At 33.9% G+C, this 23507-nt stretch overlaps 1 protein-coding gene across 8 annotated transcripts in view; it reads right to left on the bottom strand.

The window, feature by feature from the left end:
- LOC120776848 (NAD(+) hydrolase sarm1) overlaps window positions 1-23507 on the bottom strand; it is a 143579-nt gene that overhangs the window by 21321 nt on the left and 98751 nt on the right. For 7 of the 8 annotated variants that reach the window (XM_040107877.1, XM_040107878.1, XM_040107874.1 and 4 more), the window contains 2 exons: window positions 3455-3783; window positions 3013-3388 (listed from right to left, as the gene is read on the bottom strand). In XM_040107877.1, coding sequence (XP_039963811.1) covers window positions 3013-3388; window positions 3455-3783 — 705 coding nt within the window. Of the gene's footprint in view, window positions 1-3012; window positions 3389-3454; window positions 3784-14780; window positions 16209-23507 lie in introns of those variants that run through there. The other variant, XM_040107881.1, reaches the window with a different exon arrangement.

Genomic DNA, 23507 nt, shown 5'->3' with positions numbered 1-23507 from the left:
ATGCACTAAGTAGTATATTTTGCTTAGTGTTAACTAAAGTAAACGTTTTTGTTTAAAGTTTTCGAACCATGCTTTCGCTTTCTTCATCATACTCTTTTTGCGTATACTTCGTTTACGTTGTTCCATGATTTTTCCTTCTTCACACTTTTTTGCTTAGCGAAAATTCAAATTTTCTCAACTTTACACACGCAACCGAATGTCCTCAGGAACGAAGTCCTTCGCATAGCGCAAACTGTTATTTCACTTTTTTGTGAAATTCCTGCGAATGCTTTGTTCTTTGTGGATTTTTATAAAACAATAAAAAGTACCGTTAGTTTAATCACTGACAGCGTCAAGCTTTGCGTGCCAATGTCGACTTGACTTCTGCATACGAAACAAAACACTACAAATCCACCGAAACAACGCACGAGCGATTAGCCGCTTTGGAGTGTGGAGTGCCGTGGCGAGCAAATGGGAGTGCGCTACCGCCACCGTGCCGCAATATGCCACTATAAGCACACACATATAGATAAAGCAGTGTTCAAACCCACGCAAAAGTCCACTAAGCTGGTAGGTATGGATGTGTGCACACCCTTTTCATGTAATACATACTTATGTAATATTCAAAACGACCTAAAGCTATGGCAAGCAAGGGTTTCCCCACAGAGTTTTATATATACTGCCTATATTTATATGCATATGCATGTATGTTTTTATTACCCGCCAGTTCTAATCATCTGTCGGCTGTGTCATTTATGAGTGACGCTCGCTTGGTTACATAGTTGTGAGTAATGATGGTGTTTCCCTTTTTGTTCTGACTGAAAAAGCCCATAACCACACGCTAAAGCGTCTGAATTGACATTCCTGCATGTTTATCATAGATCGACTCGGCCTACATTTAAATGTAAAGAATATCCTTCTGAAGTCAAAATTAAGTAGAGCACATGGACGCTGCTACCACGAGGCCGACTTTACGTCACCAACACGGTGCTGATTTGTTTTTGCTCCTCGCTAAGCACATTTCACAATGCTTTTTGGGGTAATAATTGCAGAAAACCAACGAAAACCACAAACTAGCAATAATAAATACTTCTTTTTTATTGGCGTAGACATCGCTTGCGGGGTTATAGCCGAGTTTACAACAGCGCGACAGTGGTTCTTCCTGTTTGCTGTTTGGTGCCAATTGGAGATTTCAAATGTAGCTGGCTTCTTCTGTACCTGGTCTTTCCAAAAGAGTGGAGGTCTTTCTCTTCTTCTGCTTTCCTCGGCGAGTACTGCGTCGAACACGTTCAGAACTGGAGTGTTTTCATCTATACGGACGAAAGGACCTAGCCAGCGTACCCGCTGTCTCTTAAATCGCTGAACTATGGCAATGCCGTCGCATATCTCGTACAGTTCATTGTTCCATCGACTGCGGTACTCGCCATTTCCCAATGCGCAAATAACCAAAAATCTTCCACAAAACCTTTCCCTCGAACAATCTTAGGGCCGACTCATCAGATGATGTCATTGACCACGCCTCTGCATCGTATAGCAGAACGGGGATGATGAGTGCTTGAAGAGTTTGGTCTTTGTTCGTCGAGAGAGGACTTTACTTCTCAATTGCCTACCCAGTCTGAAGTAGCACCTGTTGGCAAGAGTTATTCTACGTTGGACTTTGAGGATGGCGTTGTTGTTACAGACGAAATTATTGACGACTTCGAAGTTATGACTGTCAACAGTAACGTATGAGCCAAGTCGTCAGTGCGAAGACTGTTTGTTTGATGCCAAGAGTTATTTCATCTTGTTCTCGTTTACTATCACACCTATTTACTTCGCTTCCATAACTAGTCTGGAGAAAACAGAACTAACGGCGGGGTTGTTGAGGTTAATGATATCAATATCATTGGCGTACGTCAGCTGTACACTCTTATAGAAGATTGTACCTTCTCTTTTAAGATATGCAGCTCGCATTATTTTCTCCAAGAGTAGATTGAACAAGTGGCACGATACGGAGTTGCCTTGTCTGAAAAATAGTTTGCTCTAACGGCTTAGGGAGATCCTTCCCGATCCTGATGGAGCTTTTGATATTGCTCAACATCAGTTTCAATAATAAATTGGTTTAAGCAAATATACCGAGATTACAAATGAAACTTTTTGACTAAAATACTGCCATTGCGAAAAGCTTTGTCTTGCGGAACCGAAACTCTCTTTACTATGTCCTAGAACACAGAACAGTTAGTATAGAAGTAATGATATATGTTACATAGATTCCATGGTTTGTTGCTTTAGTTTAGAGACCCTCTGTTTCATCGGTAAAGAAATTTAAAGGTGCTCTATTTAAGACAGCAAGGCCACTTTGGACGCGGTAAAACTTTAACGACACAACCTTCTAGGTCAGTTTTCTTTGCAATCAAAAATCTCAAAACATTTACTTTAAAAGAAGGATAATAAAGGCTGTAATGGGTGCCCTACCGGGTACTGCGATAAGTAAACATACGATCTGAGTTTCCTAAAGTCACATAATGGTCAGTCTGAGATTGTTTTTCAGCATCAGAAAAATATCAGGCACCTTCTGAGAAAATGTTTGATATTTTAAAGATCAGACAGTATCAAAACTTGGAATACAGATAGAAAACGAATGTTATTTATTTCACCTTTGGCCGGGTAGAATATGTGTAGTAGATTCCAAGCCATACCATATTTCTGTAGTCCTTGTATTGTTGATAAATTTTTTATTTTAAAAATGGATCCAACGGTATAGATATTTGCTTTATCAGACTTTTTTTTTCAAATTGGATTCAACGGTATAGGAAATTGCTTTCTCATAAAATTTTATTGCCCTTTGAAGAGAATACTGTTAAAGAGCACTAACCTCACCTCAAAGTCAAAAGATTATTCTTTGGTATTTCTTATGAGTCAAATATCGACCTAACATGCTTGGTTCTAACCTCAAATAACTCGTTACCAAAAGTTTCCTTAAAGATATTTCGTGTCCTCCAAGCAATCAACAATTAAATAATCTTTAAGTATTTTCGATGTTTTCGAACTCACCTGTATAACGGCAGCATTCTCCTCAGTTTTCACACCATCCATTTCGGTGCGATTTCGCATCGCTGCTGCCGCCTTAGCCTCCTGATAATCGATATCACCCGTTTGTAGCCGTTTCATTTCGGCCAAATTACTGGTTGCCTGCTCCGTACTGAAACCATCGGCTACGACCTTCGTCTTCGATTCGGTCTTTGTGCGTTTCTCTTCGAATTTAACGGTGTCGACGATTTTACCCGACCCATTCAGTCCATTGGCGGTCAATTTGCCATTCGAAGCGCTCACCAAATCGGCTAAATTATGATGATCGTCATCTGTGTCGGGAAATGTTACTAACGGTTCGGCATCGCTGTCGACGAGATTTTCAATGGATGAGCGGATTCTGGGAAAGCAAATTTAAACATAAATTAATAATTGTAGTAAGAGTCATAGCTCAAGTGGAACATACTTCTTCTTCAATTTGTTGATGGCATCCGAGCTGTTCAGCGCATTGATTTGTGTGAGATCGTTTATGGATGGCTGATGCGCTGACGCTGAGATGGCCAGATTTTTGTTGCTGCCCAGACCACCACCGCTGCTCGCATTGTTGGTATTGCGACCGACCAGATCGGTGATTTCGGACATGGAATTTTTGATTTCGCTCAAGTCGCGTTTCAGTGCTGCCGTCTTCATTTCGGACGATGATGTGGACGAGGAGGACGTTGACGAAGATGATGAGGATGTTATATGGTGTAGACGCTTCTTTTCAACGCGCGTTGTTGTACTGCTGTTAACGACCTGCAAGCGAGTAAATGGAAAATTAAACAATTAATTATTGCAAAAATTGTAACTTCACTGTTTTTGTTGTTATAATAATGGCAGCTTGAAATTTCGCAAAGATAAGGCGAAATAAGGGGCGATATAACCCATGTATGTATATATCTACCTAATCACATATATGCAATGTATACATTAGATAAAGTTTATATAGAAATGCTTGTGGCAACATTGGCGTACAAATTGCGATGAGAAAGTAAATGCCTGAGGTGGGAAAATGCTCTTGCTAAAGCAAATGCCAAGAATGTCACATATTCTTGTTCGGCTGACGAGGTTGCACAATTGTCACACACCCATTCACATACACACACAGCCACTCACACAAACACACATGGTACATAATTTAATTTGCTTGTTTTGACAACATTTCTCAGATGTTTTCGCAGTGAGTCTGTCTGTCTGTCGTGCTAAAAATAAGCGTCCAACCGGCGCAAATAAATATTTTTGTTGTACAAATATTATGGTTTGTTATTATTTTTAAACTAACTGTAATTATTGCAGAAGCAACGAAACCATAGAATTTTTGCTTTGACACGAGCGCGCGCTTCGAACAACTAACAAAAATACAACATACATAGATCTGGTCTCCGTAGTTTGAGAGAGCGATTTTGGGCATAAACAGCGCGAAAATTTAGAAATCGCAAAATTGGCGGTAATAAACCATTATCAGCGTATGAAATTAAAGTGCCATGCGTATTTGCACACATACAAAGATTCATAAATCGAATTATACCCACATACACACATAGATACATGAATACATTCACACACATACAAACTTAATTAGCGATAATGTTGCAGCGTGTTGAATTGGAGCACAGAAGAGAGATCTTTAGGGGGGTATTCTGGTTTAGAAGCCCGAATTTTAGGTGTTTTTTTGACGTGATAAAAAAAATCAAAAATTATTTTGACTTTCCATTTTTTTACATGCTTTTTATTGGTTTTCTAAAAATACAAAACAAAAATAATATAAGAAAAAAAATTAAACTAAAAAAAACTGCAGATCGGCGAAGTAGACATTGATGACACAATGGCTTGTCCTGGTGTGCAGGATATAAATCCTTTCCGTGACCTAAATTGAAAATTTATGCGAAATCCGTAAAGAGTAAAAGTGTAGTTATCGCACTACGAAACGTTTTTGAAAAAAAAAATTACAAAATGGTGAAGGTTTGAAAAAAAAGTTTCGTATTTTCCCTGTTTTTTTTGTGGTTCGGAGTTTTTTAAAAATAAAAAAAAAACTTTCGAAAGCTCTTCGTAGTGCGATACTATAATGTATGTATAAGAAAGCCCTGTGTAAAATTTCATGTGATTCGGTTGAGTAGCACTTGAGATATCATGCCCACCGTTTCTAGAAAAGTAGTTATGAAAAAAACGAGTTTAAAGTTGAGAACTAGTCGCGCGCAGTCGGAGTCGGAGTCAAAAAATTAGCTGTAACTCGGAAAATAGCTTGAATTTCGAAAAATTCTTTTAGAGACATTTTCTTGAAGGGTCATACTATAAAAATATGCAAACAAAAAATAGATTTTTTCGAATTTCTAAACCAGAATACCTCCTTAACAAAAAAGTATATACGAATTTGTTGTTGTCTTAATTAATTTATGTACAAATTTGCTAGGGTATAACAAGAAATTTTGATATTCATAAACTTCTGGATCGCAAAAAAATCAATAATAAATCAAAAAAAAAAAACCAAATAAATTTAATAAATAAAAAAATAATGTTAATATTATATAATCACTATTATATAATAGTGAAATAAATATAGTATGTAAAATTATGAGAAAATTATAAACAAGACTAGGGTAAATTATATTTCAAAAAAAAAAAATATTTTGCTAAGTTGGTAGGAATGTGCTTAATTCATTCAAACAAAGTAATATTTTATTAATTGCTAGCTATTTTAAAACTTAATTGTGATCGTTTGAATTAAAATGACATATCAGTTGGAATCACAGGGATACGTGGTATCAAAAAAAAATTGGCCACAACTTTTTCACTGCCAACAGAAACTTGTTGCAAGAGTATACTAATTTTTGTATCACCAAAAAATGCCATTTGAAATGTCGAATGGTATTGCTGAACTGAACATGACTCAAACAAAGCTTCGACATTTGAGATGTCCCAAGAATTAATGAATACAATGGTTCGGGTGGAGCTTTTAATGCTGGCAATCTCACTTTGCCATTAGCACAACACATCTCCGTCGTATCACCTCGAAAGTTAGTCGGGTCACAATGTGGACAAATTGCGAACATCAATCCAATGTATGCGTACATACTATAATCAATCTGACTGTTGTAATTAAAGAAAAGTGGTATTCTTTATATACATACATATACTAGAGGACCCGTCCACGTTTTACTGTGGCTGATACATAGGTAGTACTACTAATACCATTTATATGATTTCTATTAGTTAGATTATAAGTTTAGTTAAGGAATAATCTCATTTTTGGTCAAGCAACAAAAATGAATCAAAAAGCATTTCGTGCGTTAAGAAAGAATTGGTTTTTGGGGTAAAAATACTATTGAATTTGGGCTGTGCATCAGTGAAATCAATCGAGTCCAATCGATTGTCAGCCTGGTGGACTGCATATTAAGAAACGGTGGAAAGACAAAAAAATCGGCTGGCAAGGTTATGGCATCAGTCTTGCAATGCTTCGAAAAGATTTCTGTATATCTCAAATTTTAATAGACCTTTTTATCAACAGTTCAGTTATGCCGCTATTTTTTTATGCCAGATCTTTTGCAATTTTAAATTGCTTGTCAAGATACCCCCTCCAATAGTTAGCAGGTATGAAAAAATGTTATTGCTACCCATAGATGTATTGAATCACCCAATTTATTTCTTAAGAACGAACAACTCTGTCCACGTTATGAAAACTTGTCTACAGATGTCGCCTTTTACTTTGGCATCGTTTTTTACGCCAATTTAAGGTTTGAATATTGGATACTGCGATGGTAGCGCGATCTATCGGTCAAACATTCCAAAATTAGCAATTAATTACAAATGAAAAATTAATTTAAAAAAACATTTTCCAGGGGACCAAATTGCAAATTTAAACCATTCTCGAATCTCCTTGAACACACACAAAAAATTTCATCGAAATTGGTCCAGCCGTTTAGGAGCAGTTCAATTACAAACACACGGTCAGAAGACTTATATAAATAAAGATATAGATTTTGTATTTCTAACCAAATTGCGGAATCATTGCTGAATGTTGGAAAAGGCTTAGGGTGATTAAGTTTTATCAAAAAGACAAGCCTATGGCTAGTACAAAGCCTTCGAAGACAGTCGAGAGATCATTGAAGACATGCCACTTTCTGAACGACCTTCGACATCTTCAGCTGATGAAAATATTAATGAAATAGAATATGGTGATTGAAAATCGTCAGGCAAGTGTAAGAGAGATGGCAAAAGAGCACAACATTTCTCGCGAGTCCGTTCAAATGGTTTTGGTGAATATTTTGGTTATGAAACGCGTTCCTGCTCAACTCGTCCCGATAAAGCTGAATTTCTTTAAAAAAGAGTATAAATGTGGGCGAATTTAAAGCCAGAAACACAATGATTACCATCAATCAACCACCGTATTTACAAGACTTGGTTCCGTATGATTTTTTCTTGTTCCCAAATAGAAATTGCCGCTCCGTTTAAGGGCTGAAGGCCATCCCAAAAAGTGCTTATGAGAAGTTTTTCGAGTTTGTCATATGTCATCATGTATTAACTGAGTTTTTCTCAAAACCACATTTTTCAAATGTGCAAGGGTGTTAACTCGGTGACAAATGATCCGATCACTATCAAATGTTTATGCTTCAGTCAAGTGACCTATCATTTCTTTCGTTCTGATCCAAAATTTTAAGTTGTCAGGCCAACAGTGATCAAAATTTTGGGTAAAATTCAATTTGAAGTTTTTATAGATTTTAACCACAGAGAAGACTGCAACCACAGCGGCAGCGAAAGGCCTTTGCCTTAGCGCCAGCGGATACGGCCTATAACGGAAAAGACTTGAATACTGGGTATTCTTAAAAAATGTATGAATGTACGTCAAAACTTTTAAACTATTGATAAAATCATTTTGTTTTTAATAGCCATATGTAAATGGCCTTTCTTTAGACAGTGCCACTTGGTGTGTGCCTTAACATCAACCAACACTGAGTAAATAAGACAATAGCGGCCACTGGCATAATTCGAAACGCAAATTCTTAGTCTGCTAGCTTAAGCCTTTCAGAAAATATTGAAATTATTCCAAGAAGAGATACTAACACTAACCTATTTATCGAAATTTTAGAATTGATTTTCAATTAATAAATTCTTATTACAAAAAATTTGCTAACCTCGCAAACTTTATTAGAGATTATTAATTAGTATTTATGTACATATGTATATTAAATTTACAATTTTTTATATAAAAAGCATCTTAATAAATATTTGGTCAGCCCCTGAATACGGTATATTAAGTTTTCTTTGGCCATGTCCGTCTATTCATCTGTATATATGTATGCGAACAAGATCTCTTGTTTTTAAGATACCGATAGTAAGTAAACTTGTTTTTGCAAAGGTAATAATTAGGCATAGATTATTTCCCTAGATAACGCTATAATCCTCGAACCTATATAGGATATAGGTGCCGCACAATGTAGCCGATTAAACTCATTAAAAAGTCCTTTTTGCTCTTTTGTGCTATAAGATATGCACCTGAGAAGGGTATTGTGGTGGCAATGTAGCTTAAGTTCACGGTGGTTTCTTGTTTTTGAATAAAAATGTATGATTTATAAATAGCTATTGTTTTTGCTGGAAAAAATTCCTATAACATCGTATATGTTATCTAAGAAACGATTGTTAGAAATCAATATATTGTTAAAGCAATCGATTATTAGATAATGCTTTTTCGGCTTAAGTAATTTTATCCTTTAAATTATGAAATGTTTAATAGAAATCGATTTTCGATGGTATGTATTTGTATTGTCAATTCTCTCTCATTTCATTTTATGCAAATTTAAATAATACAAAACAATAAAGATCATATGTAACAATAATAAAGTTATATGCAATGGCTTGTTATTGGTATGATTTTGTTCAATTTCTGTGTTGAGAGGATTTTTGCTCCTAAATTTTCTTTTCTCTCTCTGCGTATAGGGTGTAAAAAGCAATGAAAACTAAATACTAAATTGTAGCTGAACTCAAGCAAATATTTTTATTTATTTATTTACATCGAGCGCATGAATGCGCAAATTACATTGGCACGACTAGCCGGCTATCAAATACAATTAGGCATGCACAGGGGTAATAAAAATAAAGAATCATAAATTCCATTAATGGCGACAAGCACCCTCTCATATAAGCATGATTAAACATATAAGCAAACATACATACAAACATATCTAATATGCTCACACGTAGGCAATGTAAAATTTTATGGCCGCACGAAAGCCAAAGTATGAACATACATACCTACATAGTATGTGGAATAAAATAAAATAAAATGTACTAATAATTTATTAGCAGTCAAAACGTGTGGAAGAAAATTTTCCGCAAAACTTGAGTGCGAATTCCACAATTAGCCGACATCAACATCGACAGCTGGCGCATGAAAAATATTTAAGTGAATTTTGAAAAACAAAAAATTAAAGAAAAAAATTTTAAAAAATATTAAAACTATGTACATTGTATCCGTCGTATGCGCGCGAACTAATAGAGGTTAATCAATTAGAATGCTCCTTAATGGCTTGCAGAGCTTAAGTGACCAGCCGGGCGTATACGCAACTAATTCATTTCATTCACAAGCAGACAATTTCCCGATTTTCTTAAGCAGAGGAGAGTGTGCGAAATTCCAATTTATTTTCCACTCTGCAGTTGTTGTTGGTATTGCAAAAAAATATAATGTTGCCTTTAATACCTAGAAATAGCTAAAGTTCACTACAAACAAATGTACATAAATATATTGAGTGGAATATTCTAGCAAAAGCTGCGCGCCGCCAACGCCTTAGACAAGCAGCGCAGCTGCTAGTGTTTTCATTGACATGACACTACAACTTTCTTTAGTTTTGAGCGATTTAAAATATATATTATACACTTTGCATACATACATATGAGCTGAAAACCTTTGCATTAGTAATCATTACTAATTTTGGCTATGCAATAGCTCGCTCCTTATATAATTCTACTTGTGCATCTATATTTTTAATTTAAATGTCCGAAAGTCGTTTCTTTTATAATTTATTTATACAACTTTTTAGGTGAAATGTCAGCTTTGACACTTAAACATTATGGCTTTGTGGCTGTGTGTGTCTGTGTTTATGTTAATTACCGGCACATTGTGTCGCTCAAAGCGCTCGCCTGCAGCGGTTGTCGCCTTTTTTGCTCGTGCCAGCAAGTTTGTGTATTTGTGGGCGTGTGCGGCGTCAAAAAGTCGCTCTTCCGCTAATGACACTTGGTTTTTATAAGGAAATATACTATGGCCAGTTTATTAGTGTAAAAATAAAATGATTGTGAAATCTCTTTTCTGGCTTTGCAGCTTAAGACATTTGGCTCGTCATGGCTTTAGAGCTCAATGAAAAATAATTTTTGGCTATACCAAAATAACACGAAATTTGATTTCGCGTGAAATGAAAATTTTGATATTATGCAGCAAGTTCCTAGGAAGTTGATAATTACATATTTATTATATTACTAATGATTCAGTTACGGACTATGAGTGTTCGAGATTTTAATTAAATAAAATCTTAGAAATTAGAATTAAATATTTTATGAAAACATTACAGTAGAATTTTTTAAATAAAAAACCAGAATGATTTTACATTTATTTTTATAATTTTAATTGAATTATGAAAGTATAATGCCTAAAGATTATTAAAAAATTTATTTACTTTAGAAAAATGTAAAATGTAAATATTTATTAAAACGTTTTTTATTTTTTCATATATATTATAGAATTGACATTTTTAATAAAATATTAAAAGTTTAAGTTAAATATTTTAATAAAAAACTACTTCAGAATATTTTTAATGAAAAAATTAGAATAATATTACACTTATTTTTATATTTTTAATTGAATTTATTTAGAAATATAATACCTAAAAAGGTATTATTATACAAAATTTATTTCTTTAAGAAAAATATAAAATTTAAATATTTATTAATTTTTTTTTTGATTTTTCATGTGTATTATAAAGTAGACATTTTTAAATAATATTTTAGAAGTCAATATTGAACATTTTATGAAAAATTTACTTTAAAATTTTTTTAATAAGAATGATTTTAAATTTATTTTTACATTTTTAAGTGAATTTTATTTAGCAATATAATTTCTAAAAAAATTTAATTAAAAATTTATTTACTTTAAAAAATATGAAATTTAAATATTTATTTAATTTTTTTTTCTTCTCTAAAAGTGGAAAAGCTTCTGACATTGAATTAATAAATAAAAGCCATGATTTTATTAATCGCTATTAATTATTAATTAAAATAAGCATTTATTCTCAACTGAATCTTCTGAAATTTACAAATTTATGTATTTGGGGTATAACTTAATATAAAATATTGGAGCAACTCCTTATTAAGAGCATTTTAAGAATATTTACGAAATATTTTATAATAGGAGCACCAAATAGTAGCATTTAAGAAACGTTGCCTACATTTTGGCGCGAAAATTTTTCGTATGAAATACAACTATTTTCGGTCCAGGAGTTGTATCAACTTGGTAGTTAGAAAAAATGCGTTTATAATTATTTTCGCAAAAGGGAAAGAAGAGAAAAGTGCTCTGATCGCCATTCACTTGGGAATGGCCAGAGACAATTCTTTTACATATAGATCCAGCAGCTCACGACTTCCAGTCTTCGTCCAAGTATCCTCTCGAAAACCAAAAAACATCTATGTGAAGGAGCTAAAGTGAGAACGCGAAACACCCCCTCCCCAAAGTTGTGCGCCTGGTTTGGGACCCGCCATGCAAAAAACACCCCCAATGAAAAAAAGAAAACAGCCTTTCGCTGTTGTAAACTCGGCTATACCGCGTAAGCGGTGCCTACACCAATAAAGAAGGAAAGATCGCATGAAAATTTCAAGTTGATCAGTCCAGTCGTTTCGGTGAAATGTTCTTCAACGACTCTGAAAACAGCCTTTCGATGACATTTTGGAACTCGATTACACTTAGTTACATAATTCATACAATCACGCTCATAACTTAGAAACTATTGATGAAATGATACATATATGTAAATTTAAAACACACAAAAACAAAAAATATATATTTTTTGAAACTCAAAAGATATAACCCCCTAAGAAAAACATTATTAAGGGAAAAAGGAATAAGTCGACAAAAATTCTAGATACAAAATTGCAAAGCTGATACCTGAAAACAAAGTTCATGATAAGAACAGATGTGGTTCAGATGAAGTATTAGTTTTAGGTCACTTGAAAATCAATTAGAGATATTGTGCCAGATAATTCTCATTTGAAACCTATATTCGATAGCTTACGACATCAGGAAAATTAATGAGAAAACCCGAATTTGAAGAAGGCAATTAAATGGAACGTTGCGAAAAATTTGGGAGCTACTAATATTTGCTTCAGAACGGCTCGGCTTTTAGCTTTTATTCTGTGGAAGTTATTGCAGGCAAAATAAAGCCGATAGCTGATTTTTCTCAGAGCTGATGCCACGTAAATGAAACCTTTCCAAATATATGGAAGGAGTTTCGGTATTTTCCGCTCTAGAAAAATTTTAATAATTATCTATAATTTTAATACGTCTTACTTGTTAACTTATAAAATTAATCGATCAACTCTCTTTGTTATTTTCAATTTGCTTGCGGCTCTAAAAACGACCCAAGTGATTGAACAATGAATGAGCAGATATGCATGCTTGCTATCTTAGTTACAATTTACTTTTTAAGTCGCTTATGAGTGTATTAGTTATCAGTGGTGTTATCGATACCAAATAACATTGAAGTATATCACACGGTGAAGGCCAAGAATGTTAAGTTGTTGATATCGTTTGTTTTACATAAAAATAAAAGAAAATATTAAGAGAAAGACTGCGACGTGAAAATATTATACGGACGTACTATATTTATATGTATTTATATTTAATCCCTGTCATAATCATCAATCATCATTGTCATTAATATTTTAATGGATTTTCTCTTATTGTAGTGAGACAACCACTAATTACAAACATACATATGTATATCACGAATTGCTATGAAACATTTATTGAAAGATTTATAGTTTAGATGCTGTATGATACAATTAATAATCTTACACATCTTCTGGTTTCCACTCTTCAAATCGTACAAAAATAAGAACATTTAAGCCGGTAGTATTCGGTTGGAAATTACTTTGCAACTTCACATTTTAGTTAAACTTTTTTGTGTGAGTACGATATTCGTATACTCGTGTATTGTGGCATATTTTTCGAAAAAAAATATGGTTAGCAACTCCGTGTTTTGAAAGTTTCTGGACCACTGTCAATGTCAAGCGTGAGAGGGTGGATCATTTTATTACTAGTATGACAGAATATATATGTACATACATACATACATATTCGTGATATGTAATTTAACCGATTAAAAAAAAACTATTTTAAAAATCAAATCAAAGGATCAAATCACGTGCAATTCCAAAATGCAATTATCATTTCAGTACTCAAAACCTGCTCACTAAAATTTTTCACCTTTAGAATTTCCAGTTGTCAACTTTACAACAACATGACTCTCCAATTATCGGTTAGCTTCCGAATAATTCTCAAACATTCATTATCACCAGCTATTTCTATGAAGAAAAACTAGATGCCGCAGCTTGTTGAAATTAAAAAAAAAATGAAATTATTAATTTAAAAAATTAATTAATTATTATTTTAAATTATTAATTATTTTAATAATTAATTTTTAATTAAAAAATAAAATTAAAATTTAAAAATAAAATTAAATATAATTAATTAATTAATTTTGTTAATTAAAATTAATTATATAATTTTTTAAATTAAAATGATTATTTTTTAATAAAATACAAGATTTAATAAAATTAATAAATTAATTATTTTATTTTTTAATTAAAAATTAATTTATTAATTAATTAATTAACCATATTTAATTTTTAATTAACAAAATTAATTAATTAATTAATTAAAAAATTAAAATGATTAATTTAATTAATTTTAATTAATATAGTTTTTTAATTATTTTACAAACTGGTTTTAATTGATTTAATTTCTTTTACATATTTTACATATTTTAAATATTTTTGTTTTTTATTTATTGGTAATTATTAAAAATAACAACCATTCTGAAAGTGAAGTGAAAATAATTTAAGGGTGATTTGAGGTCGGAGAGAAAGAGGAGCGACGTGGTTGAGTTTTTAAAGGTCTAAAGAGGTTTATTTCGATTTCCGGCAAAACTACGAGCCATATAGAAAAAGTATGTAAATAACGAAAAGATCTACAATTTTTTCTATACACCTTATTCACATTCATAAAGTTTATGTGAAAAGCAGATATCCAGTTTTTTTAATTAAATTAACTATTTATACGGATTTAATTTTTTTTTACTAATTAACTAATCACTTTTCCAGAGTTTAAGCACTAATTTGGTGCTAAATTTATACTAATTTGCTTATACGATAGCTAAGTTAGATCAGTTGTTTAAGTCGATCAAGTGCGTGTGCTAGCAAGTGTGAGTTCTTATACCGCTTTGAATTGTAAGGAAACAAACAAAAATGTTACCAGTTGCTCGATTTTGTTATTCGGCATAAGAAAACAAGAATGATTCGCACTACACTTCTTAACACACTTTGTCATTCTTTCAGACCACTTTACAATACTTGAACTCACTTGAAACATATAGTGAATATATATACCACATACATATGTATACACATACTTCACATTTACATATATGAAACATGTTATTATATATCCCTACTTATAGCATAAATAGTAACTCTTTTGAATTGACTTTTCTACCCACCTTACAGCAGTTCGATAATTGCAAATTGTTTTGCGTCACTTATAGTCGAGTTGTTGTCTTGCCGTCGCCTGGGTTGCGCGAGATTGATTATGCGATAAATATTAAACTTTTATTTATTTTTAGTTCTTTACCGCCGTATTATTGTATTGCTTTGCGAAATATGCGAACCGGTTCGCCTCTTCCTCTTAGTAAACGCCTTTCGTATTTCAACTTTTACTTTGTACTTTAGTATCACTTTAATAATGTTTGTTGTTGCTGTTGCTCTTATTGCTATTTGCTTTTGAGCATGAGAACTGCAAAATTATTATTATTTTGCTTGAGAATTTACAAGTGCGCAGGTATGCGTGTGTATGTGTGTGTTGTTTCAAAAATTTATACTTTATCGCGCCAGCAAATATTGTCTGCTATCTTAAGCGTGCTTCACACAAACAGGCATGCATGTATGCATGTGTGTGTATATTTTCTAGCGCTGTTCTAAAACACTTCAGTACACGTTGCTTTAATTTATTACTTGTAGAGATGTTAATGCGTATGTGTGCTTGTGTACTTTTCCTTTGCTTTTGCTTTTGATTAATGTTACCGTTATGCACCTCTAAGTCCACTTGGCTTATTCTTAAGCTGCTGGCATACAAGTTTTAATATATTACTTGTGGTTTTTTCCCACTTCTCTATTAAAAATCACAAAATTTCTTGCATGTATTTACCGTTGTGCTCGTATTTGCTTTGTTAATCGTAATTAATAAGTTATAAAAATTAACGTCTCGCGTTTTGCACTTGCTTGTTGTTTTTTGGCAGCGTTGCTGTAAATCTCACTGTTACTTTGCGTGTTTTTGCACTTTTCCGCTTGCACTCGCTGCTTTTCTGACTTTACTTTATTATTTTACGCAAATTGAATATTTTTTTAAATAATTCTTGCAACTTTTGCCGTGTCTTTGCAGTCAATTCATCACGCTTACGTGCATTCGTCGTCACAACTGTTTCGTATTTAATTAGCTGCCTTCGCTGCTAGCGCTGTACCTTTACTCATGTACAAATGTTTGTATGTGTGTGTATTATGGGCGCACACTTAACTTTGCGCTGCGTCTCTTTATCTTTTAGTGTTTCTTTTTGACTATTTTATTACACTTATTTTGCGACTTGCGTTATGCTGTGCTTTTTGCTGCTGTAGACACTCAGCTGATAAGAATTATGGCTAGAAGAATCTTGCCTTTACCTGTTTTTATGATTTCGCTTTGCTATTTTATACTGTATGCTACACTACAAGCTTTATCGCAGTGCGCTTTAACGGTTTCTATACACAGTTCGGCTTTTTGCGGCGTTAGATCGATTTGAGATGCCACAGCTTTTTGAAATTTTTTAAAAAACAATTCTCGTTACTATTTGTCTTGGTGCAATGTTCGTTTAATTTTCCTTTTAATTAATAAATTTTTGTATTAATTTTTTTTTATTAATTTCTTTTTTAATAATTAAATTTTTTTAATTACTTTAATTTTGTAAATTAATTATATTTTTTTATACTTTATTGTTATTATTCTCTTTTTTACTTACTTTCGTTTTATATTTTGTGGCTTGATTTTTAATTACATTAATTATTTTCAAACAAAATTTTTTTTTTCGCAATTTTATATTTTTCGTTGTTTACTCTTTTAGCGTTTTTCGTTGTTTAACGCTTTTCGTTTGCTTTTGTTTCGCTTTCAGCGCTTTATTTTTCGTTTAAAAGATTTATAGATCTTCGTTTTATATTGAACTGCATCGATAGCTAAAATATATGCAGTTGCTTCGTTTTTACTTTACAAAATCGTTTCGATATTATTCGCTTGTATATTTTTAAATTTGCGTAATTTATTTAAAAAAATATATTCAAATTACGCATTCATTAACAATTCGTGTTTTTTTAATTTTTTTTTCGTTTTCTGCACTACTTTCTGCTTTTTTTCTACTTTACTCGCTATTAATTTATTGAATTTATTTTTTCGTTTGCGATTCGCCGTTATACGTTTGTATCCTGCACAAAATTCGTTGAAATTTCTTTTAAATCACATTAATAACACTTTTTGTTTTTGTGTTCGGATCCTGTCGCGGTGCTAAGTGTGATCTTTCGCTTGGTTGCTATTAAACACAACTCGCTTCCGTCGTACAACGTTCGCTCGCTCGCTCGTTTCGTTTCGTTATGAATGCAGCGCTCACAAATTGGCGACCAACTACGCTCGCCTAACGTGAAAAAGCGCTGCGAAAGAAAGCTTTGAGCTTCGTGACTTAAGCTAAAAATACACATTTGCGTGCACATACATACCTTTGTGCGGGTGTATGTGTGTCGCAACTAAAAACAGAACAATTCTAACTAATTCCACATACGCTCGGCAGCACTCTAGTGCCGAACTTGTTGTTCTCGTGCACATAGTCGTATGTCGCGATCTAGCGATCGTCACTCGATTGTCACATACGCTTGCTTGGGTGTAGGAAGTTTCGTTGTACTGTTAGCTTTTACTGAGTGACACTAGCGCACACATACACATGCAGCTGTATGTATGTACTCTCGCCTTTTCTATTAACTCGAAACAGTTTCAATAAAGACACTCGCATGAGCTCAACGAATTCTCGGAATTCACGCTTCATTTACATAATTTGCAACTCAAATATTTGCAATTTTATTTTTATTTATTTTATTTTTTAGTTTCTCTGCTTTTCAAGTACGTGTGTATGGATGTGTCTGCGGCGCTTTGCTTTAAAAGTTCTAAGTTATTAAATTTATTATGGCAACAGAAACAAAAAATATACGCCTTTACATGCACATACCTACGTATATTCGATACTACATACATACATATGTGTGTGTGTCTATATTTATTTATGTATGTTTGTATGCATGTGTTCACTAAGTGTTCTTTTATATCTGTTTCCTCTTTAAGCTGTTGGCTTTTCGGTGGTAATTACACTTTTTTGCGGCTTACATATGAACATATGTATGTACATACTGTATATATATTTATATATTAAATAAATATATGTGTGTACGTGCACACCTCAATCGATTACTATTTGTAGCCTTCTGCAAAATTCATATTTTTTATCTTTGTGTGTGATTCAAGACTCACGCAATTCTTAATAATATGCCGCTGAAGCATTGTTACTTCGGCTTTATTTTGAATAAAAGCACACAAAAAGAGCAAAAACCATATTATTTGTTTGTTACTCGAATTTAAGTGTCTGTAAAGTAAAATATAAATATACAGTGCTGTCTAGATTATCGGAAGCGTGGGTAGTTGTCTCACAAATGTGTTTGCAATATTGCATCTAGCGTCAAGCAGGCTTGTCGAGCTTTTTTTGAGTGTAATTGAAAGCTTTCTATAAACTTGCCATTAAAAAAATATTTATTTTTCTGAAATCGCGAGCTTCAAAACTTACTTACTTACTTGACTTACGACAAATAACGGTATGGATCCGAGTTTTGAAGGCTATCCTTAAATTTTACTCGATGTCATAAAATATGACGATTTGTAGTTTATTGATTTGTATCTAATCTAAGATAAATAATTGAGGATTGCGCGGCGACCTAAGGTCTATTGTGCCCCCTTCTAAGTCACAACAACACACTTAGCGCCAGCACATTGAGAAATTCCTTATTTGGAAACATGGATCCAAGAGCCTTTATCCTGCGACTTGTGCCCAGTCAAGTAGCAGGTGTTCTGGAGTTGCAGTACTGGCAATTCGTACAAGAAGCAAAGCCCAACGTTATATAAGTGATTCTTGAGCTTACAATAGCCAGTGTAGAAGGCAAGAAGCAACCTGAGTTTGTCTTGGAGTTGTTGCCAATACCCCTCCCTGCCCGCTCCTTTATCCTTGCGGAGTGAGTTCATTCCTATACCTGTGTGACCGGGCACCCAAATATGGTGCACTTTGTTACGATCTGATAAACTGCTCAGTCGCTCTATACATTCCGCGCTTTTGGGGATGCTGTTCCTTGGAAGAAGAAAGATGAAGATTTGTAAAGTAATCATAAAGTTCATGTACACTTCCATCAGTACGGCTACAAACCTATGTTAAACATACCTACTCTATTGAAGTTCCAAAAAATGTTTGTCTTATAAATGAAAGGTAAATAAAAAAACTAGCTGTAAATAAATATTCGTTCAAAAACACTACCAAAAAAGGTTTTATAAGAGTTTCTTTTTCTACAAAAAACTGTATTAAGTTTGTGGTTTTGTGGAAATTACGAATTTCTTCGACGAATTTATGATAAGATTCGTGATTTGCTTTTCACATATGTATGTATGTATGTGTACATAAATACATGCACACCTAGTAGTTCCGTATAAGTATATGCGCAATTTGAGGTTCTCTGAATTTAAAACTCTTAGTTCTCGCCTTCATTTTCGATACGTTGTAACCTGCTGTGAGTTGTCACTTTGACGTCTTTGAATTACTGTAAAGTATGCTGATTATTTCAAGTAAAAAGTTATTATTATTACGAAGAATTTATTAAAACACAGTTTCCTTAAGTGACTTTCTAGTATTTACTCACTTAAAAATACTTTCTTGATTATCAAACTTTTTATCAATTTAATTTTCTTATCTTAAATATTTAATTGTATACGAGTAATAAATAAATAAATATGTATGAATGTGGATCATATTTGATATGAAGAATCTTAAAGCTTTTAATAAAGCTTTAGAAAAGGACGCATTTTTTCAAATTGAACTCCACATAGAAAGCTAAAGAGCTTTCACAAGTGTACTCTTATTTAAAATAACAACAAATTGGTTGAGGCTGATCGATTTCGCAGGCGCCCGAAATATGGTTGTCTCTAGTGCTATATTCCAACACAAGAAAATTTATAAAGTTACTTGGCTGTCTCCGGACCGGAAAATTCGATCATATTGTGATAGACCAATGTCACGTCTTCAGTGTTTTAGATGTGCGTGCGCTCCAAGGTCCTAACATCGACTCTGACCACCATCTTATTGCAGCCAAGATTCGCACCCGCCTCTCTGCAGCAAAAACCGCACGTCAACAAACACAAGAAAGGTTCGACGTCGAGAAACTGCAATCACAACAGACAGCCGAACGATTTTCTACTCGGCTTGCACTCCTGCTCTCTGAGAGCACTCGTCAACAACTCGGTATAAAAAAAAAAATTTTGGTTTTCGGAAAATTCAAAAGAACAGCTGGTACGACGAGGAGTGCCGTGTTGCAGCGGAGAGAAAACATACTGCCTACCTCGCAACGTTATGATCGATCACAACACGTGCGGGATGGGATAAACACCGAGAGTTGAAGAGAAAAGCGAGACACATTTGCAGACAGGAAAAGAAAGAGGACGAAATGCGGTGTATGAAGAGCTTGACAAGCTGGCCAACAGGGGTAATGCTCAAAATTTCTACGAAAAAAAGCGGCGGCTAACAGAAGGTTTCAAGACCAGAGCATACTCTAGTAGAACCCCTAAAGGTGATCTAGTGACCGATGCCCAGAGCATTCTACAATTATGGAGGGAACACTTCTCCAGCCCGCTGAATGCCAGTGAAAGTACAACGCAAGGAGAAAGCGAACCCGATTTCCCAATCGATGCCGATGGAATAGATGTTTCATTGCCCGAATGTGATGAGGCTCGAATAGCAATTACTCGCCTGAGGAACAACAGTGCGGCAGGGTCGATGGATTACCGATCAAACTATTCAAATACGGTGGCAAAGAACTGACAAGGTGCATACATCAGCTTCTTTGCAAGATATGGTCAGACGAAAGCATGCCCGGTGATTGGTACCTAATCATCTAATGAAACGGCCTTAAGAGTGTTCGAGAGATAAGTTTTGCGGAAGATTTATGGTCCTTTACACATTGGCAACCGCAGTTGATTGAACAATGGGCTTTACGAGAGACAGCGGCAGCGGTGGCTAGGTCATGTTGTCTGGATGAAAGAGAATGTTTTCGATTCAGTAAACGCCGGGGGAAGCAGAGGAAGAGGAAGACCTCCACTCCGTTGGAGAAATCAGGTGGAGAAGGACCTGGCTGCACTTGGTATCTTGAATTGGCGACAAATAGCGAAAAGAAAAAACGACTCGGCTATCACCGCGTCAGTAAAGAAGAAGAAAAATCATGATCTTAAAATTTACCTTCTAAAGTTATAAAGAAAAAGGCAAAAACTCTGAAATTCCATGTTAGAAACTACAAATTGTATTACCATAGTTGGTGAGGTTTCTTTTATTTAAGTGCTTTTCTGAATAATAACTCTTGCTTGTAAATGTTTCTGCAAATTGTTATCTCTTAGATTCAACTTGAAGTTCTTAAGCCTTAAAGTTACTAAAACTAATATCACTAGAATTTTTTAACTTTATCTTTTGACTGAGGAAAGAAAAAAAGATTTGTCTCTGAGCTATGAACTAACTTTTCGCAGCATACAGAATGATCAAAGAAGTTCCGACAGTCCTAAACAACGAAACTATCTATTCTTATTATAGTATCTCCAAACTATCTGGCTAATTTAAAAGAAAAAAATAATTGAATAAGCGCGCTTTGTTGTAAGCAAATCTATTATAATCGGCAAAGACACCGTTATACTTCAAAATGGGACTGACTCATCTTACTTTTCTGGTGTTATCTTTTTTAGGTAAACTTGTCATTAGAATATTTATAGTTTTTTTGGCGTTGAGTAACTTTGAAGACAACAACCTTATGACAGGAAGTATCAACACTTGTGGCAAACAACGGTTTGACAGAATATCAAAGAGAAATAACGAAAAATGCCAAATCTGACATACAAGTATAGTAATACAACTTTGTTTTTTATGTGATAAATTGAGCAAAATTCGCTTAATTTCAGCGCGAAGGGTTTAACATATTATACTTCATATACTTTGTTGATTTTAAACTTATTATTAGCTTTCTGTTATGCTTTTTATTTGTATGAAGAGTCTAGTATATATTTTTATCAGCAGCACTGTCTCTTTGAATCATTTAATAGTGAAATTAAATTTAGTTTTTTGATGGATGGCTTGACCCACTGAACTTTATTGTGTTGATTAGTTTTATTTCAAAAATTTCTTTGCTTTTATATATAATTTTTTTCCGCATAGTAAAAAAACAATAAAAATCTTAAAGATTCAAGTTAAAACGTTCTTCCATACTTACCTTATTACGAAAGCTTTCAGGTAGCAAGCTCTACATGAAATCTGTGTTGCTATTATTATTTGAACAATAACACTGACAGTTTATTTGCGCTTCTTATTCTTCAAATAGAGAGTTCTAAGAGTTCCACCACGTAACAAAATTGCTGAAGGAACTTCCTAAAATGTATAGTATTAGTATGTCGTATCTGTCTGTAACTGTTTGAGATAGCTTTCTGCGTTCCGACCGTCACATATCAGACTTTATTGCATCCGGAACTTCACCCAAGCAAGAGTTCATCACGGTGGACAGACAATCTGTCTATTTTTTCACATTACGTAATTTTATTAAACGTATCTGATACTGAAAAAGCTTGATAAGATCTTCGTACACGGTATGTGACTGACTGACTGACAGGAAATGCATCATAGTCAATAGCTAACGGGACATATTTCGCGCTGAATAGTTTAGCATGACAATGCATTACTATCACAACAATTCAGAATTTTGATAAAGCTTTGTCAGCTGAAATGCAAAATAGCGGGTAATAAAAGCCGAAAGTAAATAGGAAAGTGTGACAAAAAAGAACATATCAGGACAGCAAAGCAGTCAGCGGCATATTCGGCGGAACGCGCAAAGTCAATCGTATCGTGGTGGTATCAGCCGGAAAATAAAACATTATGAATGGATACACACAGGCCGGTAGATGAATCAGTAGATGAGTAAATTGTGCATGTGGCAGCAAGCGATAAAGAAAGCAAGGGATGAGCACAACAAATGTGAAGTGGAAGCGTGACGTTAATGACATGCCAACTGATAAGAGAAAATCGGAACGAAAAATAAACGGAATAAAATATTGACAAAGGCAGAACCAAACATGAGCTAATCTGATGAAGTCTGTATATAAGTATAAACTTATACATATATATGTAGCTTTGATGACAAATGGTATAAAACCGCTAAAAGTGAATATATTCGAGAGCAAATCAAATCCAAAAAATATGATTTATTTATTAAAAGATATGTGGAAACAAGTAAGGAAGTGCTAAGGGTGTAATCGAACATTTTATACTCTTGCTCCTGGCAAGAATCAAAGTCCGAGAATTTTTTTCAGGACAATGTTGGGAGGAGTATTGACCCGATTTTCTCTAATCTTCCCTTTATTAAGATACCTCACATACAATCACCAATCATATGGAGTAAGGTCAGGCGGATGTTCGAAAATCCTGACGTTAATCATATGGGATCTAGATCATGCTTTTGCCCAATTTGATCCATTTTCGAAAATCTTTATATTAGGAATATGGGAGCTCAAGGAGCATTGGAACGATTCAAACCATTTTTGGTACACAGAGATAATATTATAACCGAAGGATTTTCACTGAATTCAAGTTGCAGGTTTAATTGAAGTTTGATCACCATGTATGTAATATAGAACAGGGTTGGTTAGACTAGTGCATATTGCCTCACTCCGCTGGACTCCGCTACAAATTCATTAACATTTTACGTAGACTACTACACAAGATTATCACAAAAAAAGCATGGACTTGGACTGTCTTTGACTGACTCATGTCAAATCAAACGAATCAAACATCGACCATCATTAATTTACTTTGAAATTATCT

The sequence above is a fragment of the Bactrocera tryoni genome, chromosome 5 (assembly GCF_016617805.1).
Source record: "Bactrocera tryoni isolate S06 chromosome 5, CSIRO_BtryS06_freeze2, whole genome shotgun sequence".
NCBI lineage: Eukaryota > Metazoa > Arthropoda > Insecta > Diptera > Tephritidae > Bactrocera > Bactrocera tryoni.
Note: the sequence above shows the minus strand (reverse complement) of the source record. Positions and strands in the feature narration are given on the sequence as shown.